General features: G+C 34.7%; 1 protein-coding gene and 1 long non-coding RNA gene across 3 annotated transcripts; one reads left to right on the plus strand and one right to left on the minus strand.

Moving 5' to 3' along the window:
- Positions 1-700: 700 nt before the first annotated feature.
- Positions 701-6060, minus strand: LOC132795146 (proton channel OtopLc). Of its 2 annotated transcripts, XM_060805657.1 has the most exons (6): positions 5347-5652; positions 3345-3800; positions 3086-3238; positions 2804-3021; positions 1603-2577; positions 701-1540 (listed from the first exon to the last, which is right to left on the minus strand). In XM_060805657.1, the coding sequence occupies exons 1-6, from the start codon at positions 5454-5456 to the stop codon at positions 1023-1025; spliced, it is 2430 nt and encodes an 809-aa protein (XP_060661640.1). In that variant the 5' UTR covers positions 5457-5652; the 3' UTR covers positions 701-1022. The 2 variants fall into 2 exon arrangements, with proteins under 2 accessions (XP_060661640.1, XP_060661641.1); XM_060805658.1 differs by lacking the exons at positions 3345-3800; positions 5347-5652 and adding an exon at positions 5930-6060 and having other exon boundaries at positions 703-1540.
- Positions 6061-7391: 1331 nt separating this feature from the next.
- LOC132796206 (uncharacterized) lies at positions 7392-8360 on the plus strand. The gene is made up of 2 exons (XR_009633521.1): positions 7392-7534; positions 7595-8360. It is a non-coding gene; the product is annotated as an uncharacterized LOC132796206 (long non-coding RNA).
- The last annotated feature ends 12823 nt before the right edge of the window (positions 8361-21183 follow it).

Here is a 21183-nt window from a genome sequence, read left to right on the forward strand (position 1 = left end):
AGTATAAAATTAAAAAGTAATATAGAAAACGCAATTTAATATACAATTGCTTTTAGGTGAACATATACGAAAATAACTTAATATCCTTTTTCAAAATGTTATGAACAAAAACATACATATACGAGTATAAATAGTTACAGAAATGTATACAACTTGTTGCAATCTATTAAATTAGTTTGCGGTATCTATTTATATTTTACGAAATCCAAAATGCTCCTATTATATAGGGAAGTTTTTGAAAAAAATTCATTTATATATAACCGAAAGTATAACAATTTAGCATACATAACGTCTTAAAATATTTAAACATGCAAATCTAAACTTACTTATTTGTAGCAATATAGATTCTTCAATAAATATGCTTTAAAGTAAGCAATATTAAACGAGATAACAGTTTGCTTCTTACCAAAATAATTACAAACCAAATGTCTGATATTGAGTTTCCCATAATCATTTTATTGCAATAAACACTCACAACATAAATAAAATTGAACAAATTAAATAATAGTAAAGATGCCTCCTGTTCTATAAATAGGTGTGACTACGTCAAATCACTTTGATTTATGGTCTTTTTGTTCAGAACTTACTTATATGGAGTTTTAACACCAAAATATGTTTAATTTACTTCAAACATTGTATGCGTTGCTCCGCTGGATTACTATTTTAAGTCCTATAAAATGACGAATATATTATTTATGATAGAATTTCTATCAGATAAAAAAGGTAATTTTATTGCAATTATATAAAAACAAACAAACAAAAACGCACAACAGTAAATCCAAAAAAAAAAAAACTTTATTTCTGTGTATATTGCGAAGGAATACTGTAGTCGCAACAAAAGATTATAACATAAATGATTTAGCCTTAAGCTAAACATCGGAATCATATTTTTAGATAATACAAACTTCGAATTATTTCATATTGTTATTTTTTAATTTAAAGAAAATATTATTAGGATGTACATTAGGCTAAACTCTTAATTTGCATAAAAAGAAAATTGAATTATACATTTATCAAGTTTACTAATGTGCTTTGGCTTTGTAAGTAATTTTCCACACTTCAAACAGACATATAGTAGAGTGGAAGCGATAAAAAATTGCCAAAGGCATAGATATATGTGTTATAATCGTCCAGCCCCAAATGCCAAAGAATTCTAGATGCGTCTCACGAAAAACAGCTCTACCTTTGATTAAAGTGTTGACAAACCATATGGCAATGTTTGCGACCAAAAGAAATGTAATTATCTCTCGTCCCGGCTTTCGACGCACCTGTTTGGAGCCTTTACAGCGACGGTGGCTGGCATGGAGAATGAACATAGTTTGCAATGAGGTTTGTACAACACCAAATACCTCAGCAATAATGCCCTCAATTCGATCGGGTACTGTATCCCATTTGGCAAAGTAACTGCCAAGTATGCTAAACATGCCATACAAATATACGCCGGTCTGGGCCACAACTAGTAACAGGTTATCCAGGTCCATGGAGTGATGTTCGTCGCTAGTATCCTTTATGTATCTCAGATCTCGCATTAGAATCATACCTATCACCAGGAAGAAAATGAGTCAATTAAAATGTTGTTTGATATTGTTCCAAATTAATTACCGGTTATTATTGCGGAAGCGCACATAAAGTACATGAACGTTTCCCAAAGCGTAACTTCCTGAGTCGCGATCAGCTCAAAGCCAGGTTGAGTGTATAGCACAAAATACATAATCATTGAAATAATAGTCATGACAATTATTAATATACCAAAAAATAGGCCCTTGTGCGATTGAGAGCAGTCAACTGAAAAGTGGTGGGCTGGCTTCTGAGTCACAGGTTTTACTGAGTTCTTGCGAGTCTTATCGATGTCTGGAATAGATTTTACGGTTTTCCACATCTCAAAAAGAATAACTGCACATATGAGTGAGTATTCGATTGTACATGGAAAAAGAAATGGTGATAATTGTTGAACTAGTGCACCCATTATAGTTGTGCGTGAGCAGCCATTAAATGATGGTGTGGGCACCACCATCGAGCTATTGCTATTAATGGAAGTTGAAATGTTCGTTAATAAATGGTGTGCCACTTCTTCTGCGGTATGATTCACATTTATGAATCCAGGGTGAATTGATCCGTTTGTGTGCAAGGACTCGTTTACAGCAGACCAGTTAGGTCCACCGTATGGTCCATTGTGTAATACAGGATCCAGGTCCGGATCAATGTCGTGATGACTTATATGAAATATCTCATGCTTTGTCTCTTCGACAAGTACATACAACCACTCACACAAGTTTGTGGCCACCATATGCATGAGACCAAACCGAGATGTTACTTTATGGCGCGCCATGTCCATGTATGTGGTGTTAAGGAATATAAACTGTACTTGTGCAATGCATAGAACCATACGACAAATAGGAGTAATGGCTACAAAGACATCATGACATCCTGCCTGACCATTTAGTTCAAAGAATTGACCGAATTCCAATCCCGAGTATACCATTGTACCTATGGCAAAAGCAATGGCACCAACGCGCAAGTAAAAACTTCCAAAATGAGTGACTTTGTGCTTTAAATGAACATTGCTGTTCTTTTCGTCTGAAACAAATAAAAGTTGTTTTAAGAAATTAGGAACTTATTGACAATATTATTTAATCATATGGTAATTAGCCTTACGCTAAAATAATAAAATTACTTCACCATACAAATATTGTACAGAGTATTTTAACATGTGTGTCAGGCGTCTCAGAGACGAGCACACTCGACTGCAGTTGTCACATAATTTTGTATTTTTACTGAGATAACATTCATATATAAAACTTACGAAAATCCTTAAGTGCATTGAATAACGACCGGTTACGAAATGCACTTATGTATACAAATATCACGAACAGTATGCTACCAGCATAAAGGTAAATATAGAAGCCCTGATATACATATGTAGGTATTTGATCTGATATGACTTCCGTGATAGGAAGACACACACCCAAGAGCACCAATAGCTTGCAATATGTCGCAGACAAAGCAGAACTAACTGCATCGCTATAAAAAGAACAGAAACATTTAAGTTCCATATAATGTAATGTATTTATAAATATGCTCTTACTTGCCCGTTCGCCGATTCTTTTCTTTTTGTTGTTTGGCTTGAAAACTTTTTGCACCGCTGTCGTAATAAGCATTGGATCCATTCCGAGCACTGCCTGACCCGCTTTGGAAATTTATGGTTGCCGTACTTCCCGTGACAGTTCCATTAAGATTTCTAAGTCAAAGGCCAGACGTCAAAAAATCAGATTAAAATTGCTCATTGTGTATTACTATATTCATGCGCATTAAGAGGAAGATAATATTATTAACACCAGTTATACCCTGCATTCCTGGAGTTCCTTGGATGTAATAAACTTGGATCCTTACGTCCTAGACCTTGCGGCCGCTGTGTGAGTATCTCTTGCAGTAGTATGGATGGACGTCGTGAAACCTGAATTGTGCAGGCTGAGTCGTCGCGGTGAATTCCAATGATTGGTAATGGTAAAAGAGCCTGACGCTGGCTATTTTGTTCTACTAGGTCCAAATTGGTTTGAGATTTTGCCAGCGGAGATATGGGGTGTGACATAATCGGTATATTATGATGGCCGCAATGATCGCATGCAGTCCGGGCGTATCGTATCACAGAATTAGAAGTAGCGGCAATGGATTTATTAACACAGCTTGAGAGCTGGGTGTCCGATGGTGGCGTTTTTGCAGGTGTTAGACGGGAAAATGATATCGATTTTTTTGGTTGCCTTATGGTAATATATTCGCAACTGTCGGTAAATACTTGGTTCCTGGCGCAAAATTTCGAATTAATTATGTAACAATATTAATTGTAATATTGTTTTGCATATCGTTGCACACATATGTAGGTCCCTATGTATATTATGTAGACAGACAAGCTTATGAACAAGGAATAGGTTCACAAAATCTAATCAAATTGAAAGACCTCTGGTCAATTTCAAATTGTCGAATCAACTGACATTACTATATGAAATTGTCTCATGTTGGTTGACTGCATGTTGACGAGTTCACCAAATGGATATCATTCGGTGTTGTCGGTCGATGGATTTTTGATTGATTTTTATGAGCCTTAAACACTTTCATAACAGACCTGTGGTCTTAAGAAGCTTGGAAGCACCCATAATTAACAAATATAACACCGGCACTGAAGGCTAACTTTACAGAGCTATTGCTGATTGATAACAAACCACAAATAATAGCCCATAATCAATCAATACAGTTTTTAGATAGGTTTTGTTGTTCTTCAAATGTGAATTTTGCCTTATCAATGATTCAAATTATTTTACCCTCTATTCATATAAAAAGATAGAAAATAGAATAAGATTAATATCAAGATCCGAATGAAAGCCAAAGTTAAAGTGCACTTGTGTACTCTTTTTTGAAGTGGTTGTTTGTTCATTCGCAACTCAGACGACATTGTTTATTTTGGGAATGTGAACAAATGCAAATCAGTATGAGCCGCTTGAGTGTCACTTTCTTACTTCTGGTATTGTATAACATATGTTATGTTATTTGAAATTATTTACTACAAATATTGTAGATATTTTCTAACTATTCATATATTATTTATCTATTTTAAGGCAACTTCCGATGTCTTCTTTTGGTATCTTCAAATACGATCAATACAACGAAATTGTCATTGATAGCTTACTATTACTTTGGATTAATATTTAAGGCAGCAGTAAAATAAGTGTAACATATGTGCCTAGGAGTAAAATCACGATCTTGAAAAGGGCAAATCTGCAGGAGAGCAGAGATTTTACGTCATTCAAGTTTGAGACTGTCTTTGAAACCTATGTTGCTATTTCGTATTTTAAACAGTCAACTACTATATTTACTTTCCTTCAAATTTGAGTTACTTAGGTCTGGGCTTTTTATATCAATTGAGTTCGACAATTTTGTCACAATTTTCTAATTTATTGGTCAAATATAAATTGGGTTATTTATGGCACTATACCTATGTACGTATGTATAGGTGACTTCGAATGTGCCTGATATATAGAGCATGTGCTAATTCAACTACAATTCTCATAGTATGTCATTAACGGAGATCAGCTAACTATAAAAGTAAATACATATATCAAGCGCGAAAAATAACATTGTTTTTTTTTTAATGTGAAAGTGAATCATACTTGCTTGTAACTTCAACTTTTATTACTCCATTTTTGTTTTGAATTAATTCTTATTTGTGTATTACTGATGTTACTTCATATTTCATATATTTAAAAAGTTTAGCATAAATAAAATAATTCATTTTCTTTATATACATATGTGTGCAACTTTGCAAGCATTTATGGTAAATCTGTAAAAACGCACTTTTTGGTTTGCGCCGCAACGTCATCTCTGTAGTGAACGCGCTGTTTTGTTTTCCACAACGTTATCGGTTCTTCGTAAAAGTTGTTTGTATTTATATTATTTAGCGACATGTTAAATTAACTTGGGCCTTGTCTTCAAAACAACTTTTCAATGCTATCCATTTGATAAAAAAATTACTGAGATAGGCGAGCTGGGCGAAAGCTAGGCGTGTACAATTATTTCTTAGTCACCCCAATATTTAAAAACTCCGTGCGCTCATTTGATCGACTATACACCACTATGCTGGCTGTAAAACTGAAACTTCCAACATCTTAGCAATAAGCTCCAGTAACTCGCTACGTGAGCGCTAATGTTTATGTTAATCATTAGCAATTATTAGCTCTTCTTCGTGTCGCTGCTTTCACACTCTTGATATAATATTCGCATTTAGTACGTATACAAATGACACAAAAATACATGTATATTACAAATTTAAATATGCTTATATTTGATATAGGTGAGCAATATACTTTTTAATTTAATTTACAAAGTAAATATATTTAATTTCGTAACTATTGTGAAGAGTTTTTAGTTATGTTCTCACCTAAACGTTACTGACGGCATTCGTTCGTAATTTATTGTTAAATTTGGCTCCAGCATTAATTATTTAACATTAACTTTACCTATATATTTTAAGTAATTTGTTTGTAATAATTAATAAGGCAGAATGCGCTGTGTTAGTGTTTGTGCTAGCACTGATGTAAGAAAACTAAAACATGAATGTGTATTGAAATGTATACTTATCATTTCTCCAAGATAATGCTCGAAGTTAGTAGTAGTATTTGAAGTACGCGTCATCATTGGATATTTTTATAAGGAACGCTTTTAATCGACAATGTGTAATTTGTTTCGAACTTAATGCTTAGGTATTAAATTGCTAGCGATATTCACGAGTTTTACCGGTGACAAACGAGTGTAAAGATAACATTTTGTTTGAGTTTTTTGTTCTTATGAGTGAAATTACAATAAAAAAGAGATTTAAGTAATAATGAGTAATAATAAAAAAATTAGAAAACAACTGGTTAACACACATAAATATTAATATGTATATACATATATATTGTGTGTAAATAAATTTATTTATATTACAATATTTATTTATTATATATGATTTTATCAAAGTTTTTTGTAGTGTACTACTTACTGTTTGCGCTGTTTGGAATTAAAAGCATTAAAATATATCGTTTTAATGGTGAACTTTTATGAATAAGATTAAAATATCTAGGAATTGGAGTTGCAACCCAGATTAATACTACTATAGATTATGAAACAATTTACCATGATTACAATTCAAATTCTTTTGAGAAAACTGCAACTGGAAAACTGAAAAGCTTCATGTTAAGATATAATACCTATTTATATGGAATACACACACATATGGCTGTATTTTGTATAATGATGTACTAGTCGGGTTTCCACACAGTATGCAGGTTTCGTCGACAACGAACTTGTTTGTTTTTTGTGCTTACAGCCCGCTGCTGACGAAACCTGAGTTCAATGTGAATATTTTACGAAGCGTTGTTCACCAAATTTTAACAAATTTTAATCTAATTTGAACATTATTTAAAAACGTAACTATTTCTATAATAAATAAATATATATATAACTATATGGTTACAATTCTTGTGCACTGCTGCTGATGCTTCGTAAGGAGCAGACAGTAAAACATAGGGAAACATATGAAACCTATGTTTAAAAACGAAGTACGTCATATATAAATGACTGTCAAATTTAATGGGCTATTACGCGCAGAATATACCATGGAGCTCAATATATACTTGATCTGTGATCTTGATCAGTGTTGTCGAAAAGTATGTATCTCTATCCCCTAGGTGCTTATACGGATAGACTCGACTCGGCTATTGTCGCGAATATATACACTATATGGGATCGGAGAAGACTCCTCCTGCTTGTTAAATTATATTATCTATAGGTACAACACTATATTAGCCTATAGTTAGCGCGTATAAAAATTATAACTATGATTACAAAAAACAAATCAGAAATTTGTTGAGAAATAAAAAACAAAGTTGCTACTCCTATACACTTTGACATAATCGTCTACAAATAAAAAATTGTTTCTTTGGCATGTATAAAAACGTTCTTAGAATTTAGTGTGCATATTTGGAAAAATAATGTGGATATTTAGGTAAGTATTTGGAGATATTTTTAAAAATCTTTATTTAATCTAATTTTGTGTTGACAACAGAGGCAGTCGCATATTTATCGCAGGCATTATATCAAGGACAGAAGAAAAATTGCCGACTAATAATGCTTTAATAACATGCAATCATAAAAAATTACCACTTTAAATCAATCGATGCGGTGCATTTGATATATGGCCCTCGATTTCGTCAAATGTACCTGTATGGCTGCCCTGTATTTCATAGCTGTATTTCGACAAGTACAGAAATCAAGAACAGTGCGAAATCTGAGGCAAACGATGTTTTTAATAGTCGAACTAACTGCAATGGTTATATAAACCAAACATCCCTATTTGAATACAACAATCCACATAATTCGCCAGCAGTATCTTCCTTACTTACATGCAGCGAGCTTGAATTATTATGTATTCCGCACAAACACGATAATTTGGATTATATGAATAATATAAACTCTTTAAACCTGACAAATGCAAGTTCATTAGTGATTGATCAAAAAGGATGTAGATGCATCTTGTGTATTGACAGACGAAAATTAATTGATTCCAGTGTCTTGAAAGCTAAGCGCTTTATTGATGATGCTGTACACTATTCTTGCGTATCTGTCTGCGGACAAAACGATGCGTACTCATTTAAAACCAAAACTAAATTGTATCTATATCATCTGGTGCACTTGGTCTTAGCGATAGCTTGCTTTCGTGGAATTTTATAGCTTCTTGTTTTAAAATTATTCTCAGAAAATCTCTTAATTTATAGTAGTAGTATATAAACAAATCGATTGATATTGAACAATAAAAAAAATTTTGGTTGCTATCTATTTTGTACTCAGCGGCTGTTATCTTGCTATCTGTATTGAGTTTGTACCGCATTCGCAAATCGTAATACATTACAGTTAAGCTAAATCGCTGCTTAGTATGCGGTGCAGTAGAGCATATCCGAAAAAAACTAATATTGTAATTAATAAAGGTACGAAAATAAGTCAAGTGCAGTGCGTGGTTATAAATATTGAGTTGAATCTATATTCCCCATATAGAAATAAAACAAGTAAGAAAGTTAAAGTCGAGTGTGCTCGAGCAAATTGTATATTTGGTATATCGATATAGAACCACATTCAAAATATACCATAGACGGCACAATATACCAGATTGTTAGCCAAGGCTAACAAGTCAAGTCTTTCCTATACATAAGTATTTCTTTAATAACTTCGACAATTTTTATCTGATCGCAACCAAATTTTCAGGAATCTCAATTACTATAGGTATTATTGTATATATTCGCGACTCTAGCTTTAAAATTGTGCTTGTTATTCGATTTTTGTTGATTTGCGGGACCAGAAGGGCCAAAAAATTTGAAACAAACTTGATCTGCGTGCGTCATTAAAAAATTATATCTCTATCTTTTATAGTCTGTGAGATCCAGTGTTTTATATGGACAGTCGGAAATGACTAGATCGACTAGATCGGCGTTACATACATTTCCTGCCGGCACAAAGTTATAATACCCTTCTACCCTATGAGTAGCAGGTATAACAACCCGGCGCCATGTAAATTATTATGAAATGTTTGAACAGTCTTCAATAGTATTGCCTAAATGCATATTTTGAAAGAAGCAACCGATTGAGATACAAATTTAATAAGTCCGATTCTGAATACTGTCTAGGTAGACGAGTTTCCCTTTTAAGCGTCTAACTAATATAGCTAAATGGCAGCCAGACTGGTTAACATCAATGTTTGGTGAAGAAACCTAGCTAACAGCTATTTAAGCCAGACTAAGGGGGTACGTGTTTACACGGACACAAAATTATCTTTTCATTTTCTTAAGAACCATTTACATGGGTGTGAAATTACTTTCCGTACACCAAACTATAACTCTTGGACTACAGTTTGTTCAGTCACACGTGTTTGCATGTACGTGATTAGAGTTGATCTTAGATTAGCACGAGCAAATGACGGTTTAAAAATTGTCTATGTCGCAGTATATCCAGTGAAAACTTTTTTAGACATTTTTCTATAACACTTGTTTTGTAGGGTTTTCATAGCAATTTTGTTTCGAAAAGGAAATTATCTTTATCACATAAAATTCATAGACTTGCCGTCATATCGATGAAACATTTTCATTTATTTTTTGAGAATAAGCAGTAAAACGATTATAAGCTGGAATCAGTCAATTATGTAGCTTCATTGTTTCTATAATCGTTTTATTAAGTAACTATGAGGCTCTTTCTAAATGTACATATACATTATATTTATGATTTAAATATTATGAAATATTTCTGCGATTCATCAAACAATTTTTGACCACACTGTATTGATGCAACAGTTTGCTGACTAACAAATTACCATACATAAGCAATCATTGTGATTGCTTGTGAGCGACGAAATTCAGCTGACATTTATATAGCTTTCTCAAATTCACACATTACTGTTTAATTATAATATAGATAGCAACATGTGAGAGCTGGTTAACGTAGGCATTTTAATGGATGTTGAATTATTAACTAAAGTCTCGGGACAAAGAACAAAGTGCATTTTACAACTCATGCCAAATAATAAAGTTTGCTACTAGCCAATTTAAAACTAATACGTTTAAAACATGGGTGGTTTCTGCCTGTCATTGATTGAGTTGACTGTGTATGGTTAAAAGCCCAGCGTAAATTAAATTATACTTTGATGCATCAAAAAGTCAGAACTGTTCTACTGCTCAATAGTATACTTTGATACCTTGCCATCCTACATCCCATTTTTCTCTGTCCTAGAAAATGCTTAAAAATAGAACTGTTGAAAGGCGTGACTATGCTTATATACTATATGCAGATGTATGAATGTATTTAACATATGCGTTTAGATTTAAAAATATGTATGTTAGTTTATCAACTTGATTAACTTCTAAAAGCCTGCACAAGAATGTAGACAAATATGTTTAACAATATTTTAATATGAAATGCAATAAGTTTATTACTACATGTCAATTGGTACACACTACATAAATGCAACTAGGAAACCCTTGCAAAGCTCACTAAAAGTACATTTTTAATAAATACATACATAAGATTGTCTATGTCATATAAAATTCATTTAAGCGGAAGTTGGCAAGCTCAACACTCAACAGCCACTAGTTGAGTCACACAGATTTTCCCAGTGTGTGTGTGTGTGTGTGTGTGCGTGTATTCTTGTGGGTAAGTGTGAGCCTCTGTATTTATTGTAACTCACACATTTCCGTTGGCTCTGATGTCTGCCTCATATAGTACTTTTATCAGTTGTATCAATGGCCAAGTTTGACGTTGTGTTGACAGTCGAATATGCCACCAACAACTTTTGTTTATGTGCTACTTTTATCTCTGCTTTCTTCGACATCGGTCATGTTCTCAACTGATTCAGTCAATGCACGAGATACTTTAGAGCCTACCCAACGAAAAATTATATTACCCAAATATACATTTTACTATACCAAGGAGGCAAACATATGTTAATGGTGATTAATTAAGTAAAACTGGTATACTAGAAGCAAATATTTAAATAAATGATTTTTTTGTAAGCTTTAGTGTTGAGGAAAATTGAACTCGTAGATCTAGGATATACAATTATATAATATGGTTTTTACGCTGCATTTGATCAAATCGGATATAAATCGTATCATTCACTATATACAAGTTAAATATTATATGTTGACCGGCGCATACCTATGGTAAAAAGCTTTGAAATTTAAATTCACTTCAAGTGAATTTGGTTGGCAATAGACCATGACAGTGCATAAAGATTCTGTTTTGTTCGCCGGATGGCAGCCTACCCGGCAGTCTGTCTGGTTGGCTGGCCAAATGCGGTTTAATTGTGCATCAATAAACAGAAAGAATGAGTACACAAAAGCCAAGTGAGGTAACATTAAAAACATGCGAGTTCGATGGTTGTGCAACAAAGCCTCGGCTGACTGACTTGTTGAGTGACTGAGTGATTTTGGGCTGTTGTTACTGCGCTTCGCCGGATGAACGACATTGATTTCCTCCAATATATATATTGACGCAACTTGTAGTCAATTGTGCTTTATAGAGTATTATTAGTAATACGAATTTATTAAAGCGTTGTGAATAAATTAAAATTAAAACGATAGCAGATTTTTTCAACTAAGAGGTATCAAATAATAAGTGATAGTATTTACAAAATCACACTTTTGATTCGGCTGAATTTTTTGAGTTTAAAAATTGAGCAATCAACACCTGTCAGGATCTGCAGTATTGTCTTGATATTATGTTATGTTGGCGAATAATATTAATATAATTTGCTAAATCTTACTCACATTCAACTCCACGAATAACATTAGTGTGTGTTTTAAAGTTATTTCTACTAGGTACAGTTTTTTTTTAATTTGAGGGGGTGTATGTAAATGGGTGCATACAGATATGCACAGTCGTTGACACTTTAATTTTAAAATTTGAAAACTATATTAGGAAGAATTTCGAATCAGTTTAAATCAACAGTTTGCACTATTTTCCTTTGTAAGCACTTAAACAAAAATGGTGTGTTATGTTTTGTTTGACACGGACACGACATTCAAACCGACATTGAAAACAAAAACTGAACTAAATAAAGACTCAAGCCATCCGCTGCTAAGCATTTGGCATGTACTTCCGCCTTGAACGTTTCGAATCGAATGAACCAACAACTGATTTTCATTTATAATGAAAACTCTTTACTGGGCATCATGACGGCGAGCCTAACGGCAATGACGCTTTTCCAACCCCCAACACGAGTGTGCTATCCGAATCGGCACGAGCAAGGGCGAGTCGCGTAAGCTGTGGGTGTTACTGCGTGTCTGTTTGTGTGCATAAATTTATATGTGTGAGAACAGGAGAAGTCCCTAGCGCATCGTAGCCGCATTTGCCTTGTTTGGTTTTTCAGGTTCTGGCTCTGACTCTGGTTCTGGCTCTGGCTCTGGCACTGTCCCTCTCCCTCTCCCGCCTCCACTCTCTTCATTTTTTCTTTCTACCAACCTATCTCTCGCTCTACCACCACAAGCAGCACTCGTTATTGCTCGGCTAAATCAGTGGCACGAGCCGCACCTCGTGTTGGCGGGGAAACTATGCACTGACACTGTCTACCTTCGCCCATTGCACTGGGGCATGACGATGACGTCGACAACGCTGCTTGCGCAGCTGTTTTGCCGCTCACCTTTTCAACTGTTGCTGCTGCTGCTGCTGCTGCTGCTGCTGCTGTCAGAGCCATTGACTGGACAGAACGGAAGCCAGCAAGGCAAGGGCACCAAGACTTCACGAAGCGTGAAAGTATGGAAATTCATCATTTTTACATTTTTTGTTTTTTTTTTTTTTTTGAGTATTTTACAGACAAACTGCCTCCCAAATGAATATATATACTACTATACACCAGCGGGAGAAGAACAGTGCGCAGACGGCATAAATCTCTGCTCACTGTAACCTTTATTCAATATGTGAATATTTGCGTGTATCTTAGCTTTACCACAGATAGGTAGCGGTCGATAAGATTTGTGCTTTGATGTGTGTACGTCGTTACTAAGCAAACTTAAAAAAAACAAAAAGATCAAATTCAAGATATGTACACTATATATTAAAAACCACAAAACACCACAAAACAAAATTGCATTTATGGCTTAAGAATCGCGTCGCACGATTGGTTATTGTTTGAGCGAAAGTTAACACCCAATTTTAATTAACTATACAAATGTAAAATAAAAAAAAACCTGCTTTGGATCATATCCACGATTGGGATTAATATTTTCAAACCTTAACGCTCTCCATCTGCCTATTAGGGAATATGGTGTCATGTTAGTTACCCATATTATATCCCAAGTAAAAATAATACATTAAAATATACTTAATGAGTTGGAAAATGCTAGGTATTTTCAAACAAATTTTAAACATGTCCCCGCGCATAAATCGGAAACAGAGACTAGTTTACTTTGGGTTTCTGGGATTATGCGAGTAACTCGTAACATGGCAGAAAATGAGCTGCTACCACTTCACCCGTTAAGTGCGCACTCACACACATGAATTGTTTTACGTTTAGGGTGGGTTTTGACAGAAAGGCTGCGTCTGGTTGTCTAGCGTACTGGCCTGGCCCTTTCCAGTGCGCTTTTTCAAAGCTTGTTTACTAAATTAGTTCCAGTTTATCGCGCTTGCTTATTACGCTCCTGGATGCGTTCGACCAAAGCTAAACGATTTGCATAAAATTAACAAATAGACATATATACGTAAATACTATGTATGAATATGTACATATATGTATGTCTGTATGCAAACATACCTTTTGATGCATTGTATGTTATTGTATATTAAAAACCTTATTTTTTACGTAACAAATTTATTTCTTTCGTTTGCTGACCAATGCTACAAATATACAAATGTTATATACATCCAAATAAACATATTAATGTATTATGAACAAAATATGTCATATTAGCTATCGATGTAATCTAAGACCCTTTCCTGCTGGATTAAAACCTAACGGTTTCATCATTAAACACCACAGGTGTAGTCAGCAGTTAACCAAGTCAAGACAACCTTAGGCAAGTTGCTTAAAAGTAAGAGATCCTAGCGTAGAGAAAACTAAAAAAACGTCATGCCAACGGGCAGAGATTCCATTTTAACATCTCATTAACTTAAGCAGACGAGACTTCTGGGAGCACGAAGGCAACTGAATTTGATGCTATAAGCTGCAATAATTTAACAATTCCGCGCGCTTAATTACCTGTCACATTTCATTTTAGTAACAAGATCGACACGATGGCGCCTAACTATAATTTAAACTCACATTAAAATTTCGCAAATCTTGCAAGAAACCGTATATTCTAATTTTTGTGATTTTTGCGATCCTTTGACCAATGTAAACAGAAATACGGTGAGCTCATTGCGATAACGATGCTTCAAATATCTTTCACGAAAAAAGAAATACAAAATCAACAATCAAAACGGCAAATTTTTGTTTTTATTATTGATTAAAGCAGCAAGCAGCTTAAAAGTGTTCAGACATGCTTTACGAATATGTTGAGGTGATTAAAAAGTTTTTGAAACGTGGTCTATTAAAACGCGATTAATATGATGCCACTAATACACAGAGCAGCGCCGTAAAGACAGCAAAATGTGAACGCTATTATAATTTTTTAATTGAATTTCATAATATAAATTTAAAACAAATTATTCAGAACCTGTGGAGTTCTACTCCAAGCCTACTCCAAACGCTTTTTAGTTGCTTTGGCTGACATCCAGTTTCCCTTTGCACACTTCTATACATTTTGAATATAGTACTATCTCGATGTACCAAACATAGCCTTCGGTACATTTTATTATTTTGTAGTATATTAATTTGAATAGTGAATAGCGGTTATCTGACAGTTGAACTCGATTCTAGCTTTGTTACTTGTTTGGAATTATTATTTTGTTCTATACAAAATTTGTCTGCTTTGCTTAAGTTTAGGATCGATCAAATTATGAATTGAAATTGCTGCTTACGCCCAACTAAACTCCTTGACTGGAGTAATCAAGGTCGTCAAATCACAAAATTTTTTTTTGATAGATTGAATTTAATTTAATTAAGACAGAGCAACTAAGTAAGACGCTTCAACTGGCAATAAATTTAAATTCGTTGTTGTTGAGGAGAACTATTAAACTGTCGGATATTTTAGTAGTTTAATGAATAATAGACGCGCTTCTTGTAAATATTTATGTGTATATAACATATACATACATATTGATATGCATATGAATAAACCCAATCATTTGATGTACTTTGAGTGTGGGAGACACTACGTTACTAATTTCCCTTAGTCACAGTGTAACTCCGCATATCCTCACAGACAACCCTTGAAGGCAAATTCGCAAACGGATATGAATTGTAAACGCGGAAAATGAACTGAAATTAAGTAACTTCCGTTGCTGTCTGGCCCAAAGTGCGATTTGCCGATGCCGATGACATAAAAAGTGAATGGGATTTTATGTACTTTAGGGTAAATAGTGTCAGTTGTTATTGTCGAAATCTTGCCAGAATACAAGAGTGAATGATCATACATCTACACTCTCTTTTATTATTTATATTTTAATGAGTAAAAAAAAAAAATTAAATCAGTCGCTGAATTAAAATGCAACCAAGTTATTAATTTTAACTCGACCAATGTTCTTTCGTAGACAAAGAGGAAAAGTTGTGAGTGTAATTTTAATTTAATTTCATTTGCCCAACCAAATGATTTGTGTAGATTTTTGGGTTTTTCTTAGCTTATTGCTACGGTCCGACACATTCGTCTCGTCTTGAATCAGTGTCCTTTATTAAATCCTCTTCTTCTTGTGGTCTACGAGGTTAAGTGCACATGTGATAGACTTTCGAATTGCCATAGCCGATAAGTCTGTCACGTTTAATACCAAAGTCTGTTTGGTCAGCTTGGTCAAATCAAATAATCTTCTTCTTGCTGCCAGTTATTTAAGCTTAAATGTAAATTTCCCATCACAATCAACATTCTACTCAAGTTAATTATTATTTTGAAAATTCTATAATATGTTTTTCATACGAACTTCCCTTTCGGATAGATACACAAAATGCCCAATAGTTGTGCACAACTTAAAAGCTTTGCAGGTTATTTGTTGTGTGAGAAATTTGTCTGCATACCTACAAAATGAATGCGTAGGTCTTTTACTAGGAACCAGATCAAAATTTTAGAGAAGTTCAACCTGATTGGTGGGCGTGATCAAGCAGCAAAGCTTTACATACATGGTCCAGTTTAGTTGTGCATGTGAGAGTGAGTAAGTATGTGTATTAGTGCCTACTAAACAGATATCCAGAATTGCAAGGAAATCACAGAGTGCGTTCCTACTAATCGATTAGATCATAAGAGTGATGAATGCCAAAAATTAGACTGAATGTGGCCCAAATTAAGTGTGTGTGCTTTACTGGGCGGCGGACCGCGATATTAGATGGGCAAACTTGCTAAGTGGGCGTCAAGAAGTTGAACCAGTTTATATATGCATATGTGATTGTGTATGTCCACTCCTCTAATGAATTGCTACTCAACAGTTCAGCTTCTACTCAACTATTACTTAACAGTTGTACCTATATTGAAGGCATTGCAATTGACCGAGCGTAAAAATGGCATGCCAAAAATTTTAATGCATGTCTGCCAAATTGTGTGTGCCTACTTGACTAGGCGGCGGACGAAGGTATTAGTGTGGGCGGACCTGATAAGTGGGCGTGGTCAGGCAGGCTTGACAAAGACTGCCCAGTGTAGAAGAACATGTGTGAGTGTGTATGTGCATGCTTCTAATGAAATGCTACACCACTGTTCAGCTGCTGCTCAACTATTACTCAACAGTTGACCACTTTTTTAAGGCATTACAACTGATCGAGAGTAAAAATGGCATGCCAAAAATTTTAGTGTATGTCTACCAAATTGTGTGTGCCTACTTGACTAGGCGGCGGACGAAGATATTAGTGTGGGCGGACCTGATAAGTGGGCGTGGTCAGGCAGGCGAGCTTCATAAAGATTTTCTAGCTAATCTAAACAATTGCTTCTCAGCGGTTCAGCTTTTACTCAACTATTACTCAACAGTTGTGCACAATTTGAAGGCATTGCGAATCATCTTCGCAGGCAAAAATTGACATGCCAAAAATTTAGGTGTATAGTATGTCTGTCAAATTGTGTGTGTGTGCTTGACTAGCCGGCGGACCGAGATATTGGTGTAGGTGAAAGGGATAAGTGGGCGTGGTCAACCAGAATGGCTACATGAAGGTTTCATATTTTAGAAGTGCATGTGTGAGTGTGTGTGTGCATGCTTTTATTGAATTGCTTCTAAACAGTTCAGCTTATACTCAACTATTAATCAACAGTTGCGCCACTTTGAAGGCATTACAACTGATCGAGTGAAAAAATGGCAAGCCAAATATTTTAATATATGTGTGCCAAATTGTGTGTGTGTGCTTGACTAGGCGGCGGACCAAGATATTAGTGTGGGCGAACCTGATAAGTGGGCGTGGTCAGGCAGGAGGGCCTCATAAAGTATTCGCAGATTGCTAGTACAATAGTTAAGCATCTCTTACTCAACAGTTGTGCAGAACTTCAAGGCATTGTAGGTAATCTACTGTGTGGGTGTTTGAGTAGACGAAGGATCGATATATTCGTTTGGACGGAAGGGATAAGTAAGCATGGTCAGGCAGCAAGACTCCACAAAGGTTGTTCTAACGAATAGCAACTCAACAGTTTAGCTTCTACTCAACTATTACTCAACAGTTGAGAACTTTTTGAAGACATTACAACTGATCGAGTGTAAAAATGGCATGCCAAAAATTTAAGTGTATATCTGCCAAGTTATGTGTGCCGGTTTGGCTTGTGGCGGACCAAGATATTAGAGAATGCGGTTCTGATAAGTGGGCGTGGTAAGGCGGGAGATCTTAAGAAAGATTGCTTGGCATATATGTAAGTGCATTTGTGAGTATGTGCGTCTTATCAATTGCGACTAAAAAGATATACAGAACTGTAAGGAATTAACAGAGTAAAGTGCTGCTAATCGATTCCATTGAATTTGTCCTTATACAGCTGTTATCGTCAATGTGGATGGATAATTAAAATTGGAAGCATCAATTTGTTTGCAACTAACCTATTACTTACAGACCACATTAACACTATTAGAGAAGATTGTCTGGTTAAGAAATGTTGTTGTATTAAAGAATCCAAATCAAAAGTCGAGGGAAAAGTAAGTTGTGCCCAGATAAGAGACATGTTCTTTAAGGAAATTGATGTAGTATACTTATTTCAATAAACTGTAGCTGTGCGTAAAAATAAGATATAACAATTTGAAAACACAAATGGTGTTTTATAGCATTTATTCATATTTTACTTAGCACAGTATCTTCCGAGCGTTTGCTAGTCATTCTCAGTGAGTGGGTTTTAAGCAAAAACTAATTAAAAGTTGTAAGACATTGTTTTCTCCTTTTTTTTTGTTTTGTTTATATAATACCACCTGCTGTACGACGTGTAGAGACACCGAGCATGGTGGAATAAATACAAATAAAAATTGCAATGCACACCCCGAACACCATTGCATATTTTTTACTATTTACAGTTTTACTCTGACACTTTCACAGTTGTAGTATGAATGATGTGGGCTCTGTTGTAGCAGTTGAAAAGATACGCTTCACTTTTATCAGCAGCCCGACACTATCCGTTAGCTTAATCTACAAAAGTTTGTCGTTATTGTAGTAAAGTTACTTAGAAGCACGATAGCCGTAAGGTCGTGAAGTAACTGAACCTTGTGTTTTAAATGAAAACAGTCCACTGCGTAAAATGTTCTTTTAATTTAATTTTTATTTTATTATTATATTATAATTTTATTTTAATTTTATTATATACATCAATTATATATTTTGATAATAATTATGTTTTTTTGCTAACTCTTATAACTCTTATATAAAATCGTATTTCACTCGGCTATCCATTCGATTTTGATTCAAGTATTTGTTCTATTTTGGGGATTCTAAAGTAAATAAATAAGTAAACAAAAACCTTTCAAAATTCAATAGAGTTTTTTAATTGAGATGTAGGAAAATGTTGAAGCAAAGAAAAAGGTGAAATTTCGCAAAACACTTTAATATAGACATATTGTGCTGTGGCAATTGAATAAATTCAGCAATGGGGCGAGATTCATACTTCATTTGCAATGCGTAGGTATTACTAGAACGATGACGATGGCAAAGACTTTGGCTATGCCACAGACAACCCAAAAGGCAATGGAATCTATACATTTTTTGCTTGCTATTTGTTAGTGTTCTTGTAGTCCACATGGTATGACAATGGCCACAATGCGAGTCACATATACATCTAAATAGATTTACATTTTGCAGCTAACAAAAAGACAAATAAGCAATACAATACGATAAGACAAGCAAGAAGCAAATATTGTTGGAACAAAAAAACAAACGCTAAATCTTCGGTGGAGTAAATGCCGAGCGACGAACGCAGCTTGCCAGCCTCGCATACTATATAATTGCATTGAACGCGGTCAGTGGGGAGAGTAGTTACTCAACGAACAAAACCGGAGCAGGGGCAGACCGCTCTGTATTGTTAACAGCAGGAGGTCGGCGCACAGCGTCATATGGTGCGAATGATCGCTGCCATATTGTGCAAATGGCTGGTTGGCCAGCTAACCCATACGCAAACTGCCGCCTTTGACATTTACTAGCCGCTTGGTTATCGTTGCTTTCTCGGCTGGACCCTTTGATACTGTCCAGTTTATGTAGCTAAGTACGTACATTGAGGTGCATGCAGCCATAGAGCCATGTACGCATGTATTCATATGTATGTACATATATATGCATATGTATGTACTACATGTACTTCAACGAGTATACGCTTATGTATGAATACATATGTATGTACATACATACATTCATATATGTATGTAAGTACTTGTTTGCGTGTTTGTGTTCGTGTCGCGTCGCATCGCATCGCGACGCGACGCGGCGTTAAAAGGAAATTGTGATTGCTGCATAAAATGCTTTTAGAATTGTTGCCAATCGATTTCGGCACGGATTGCTAATAGCAGCCGAGGCTGTGGATGCTGTTTCCACTGGGAACCATAAGCGACTGGACCTGCGTCTATATCGATACAACATGCGATTTAAAATTCATTGTGGAGCATTTGTACAGGATTGTGATTCGTATTTGTACCGTTTGCCACAGCTTTCACAAGGTTCGCTTGACCGGTTGCCAAGCCAAAATGGACAATGTACAGGCAAAACCTAAATTGTGGGGTATCGTAATGTAATACTAAAATTGAGTAAATAGATTTAGCAGCAAGACAAAGTGAGTTATTGAAGGTGAATATTTAATATCGATCAGAATAAATAATCAAAAACAATAATAGAAGCCATGTGCAATTTTCAAGGTAAATGTAGTTATTATTGTTTTAATTGTTGTACCCATAGGATTTATTTTTAATTATTCGTTAAGATACAAAGATCTGAAAATATTGCTATTGACAACTAATTAGAAAGGCTGTTAGTTGTATATGTACTTTGAAATTCCTTAAAATTATACAGGATTTAAAAATCCAAATATATGTTACCTTATGAGGGATTTTCGACTCCAACATGAAATTGTTTATATTTGTATTAACATTAATATCCTAGTCGATATTGCTATGTCAGTCAGTTTGCCAGCAATTTCAGCTTACCAAGTTACCAAGGCATATATTTATATGTACTGAACCGCCTTTTTGAACTGATTACGAGTTACATTTAAATAAGTAATTAACGAACCAATTAACATCAAAAATGTTCACATCATGACTATTTATAAACATAACAAGAACATTAATTTCAAAGTTAGATAAGTATTTACGAAATTTAAGTTTAGATAAGTATGTATTTTACTGGTAGATAATGTATTTTTTTTGCATAACAATTATATATTTACCTGTAGTTTTGGAAAACTCACTTCGAATTTGTATTCGACCTTTTAGTAATTCATAATGTGTATGTAATGCACTTCACAATAAAAAACACAACAAAATTGAAAAGAAAAATGTAGACTTATAGTTTATAAATGAATTTTCCACGGGTATTTATTTAAACAAAGTGTGTTTAGTGTTTAGCTCAATAATGTTTATATATCTATATACAATATATAT

This window comes from Drosophila nasuta, chromosome X (genome assembly GCF_023558535.2).
Source record: "Drosophila nasuta strain 15112-1781.00 chromosome X, ASM2355853v1, whole genome shotgun sequence".
Taxonomy (NCBI): domain Eukaryota; kingdom Metazoa; phylum Arthropoda; class Insecta; order Diptera; family Drosophilidae; genus Drosophila; species Drosophila nasuta.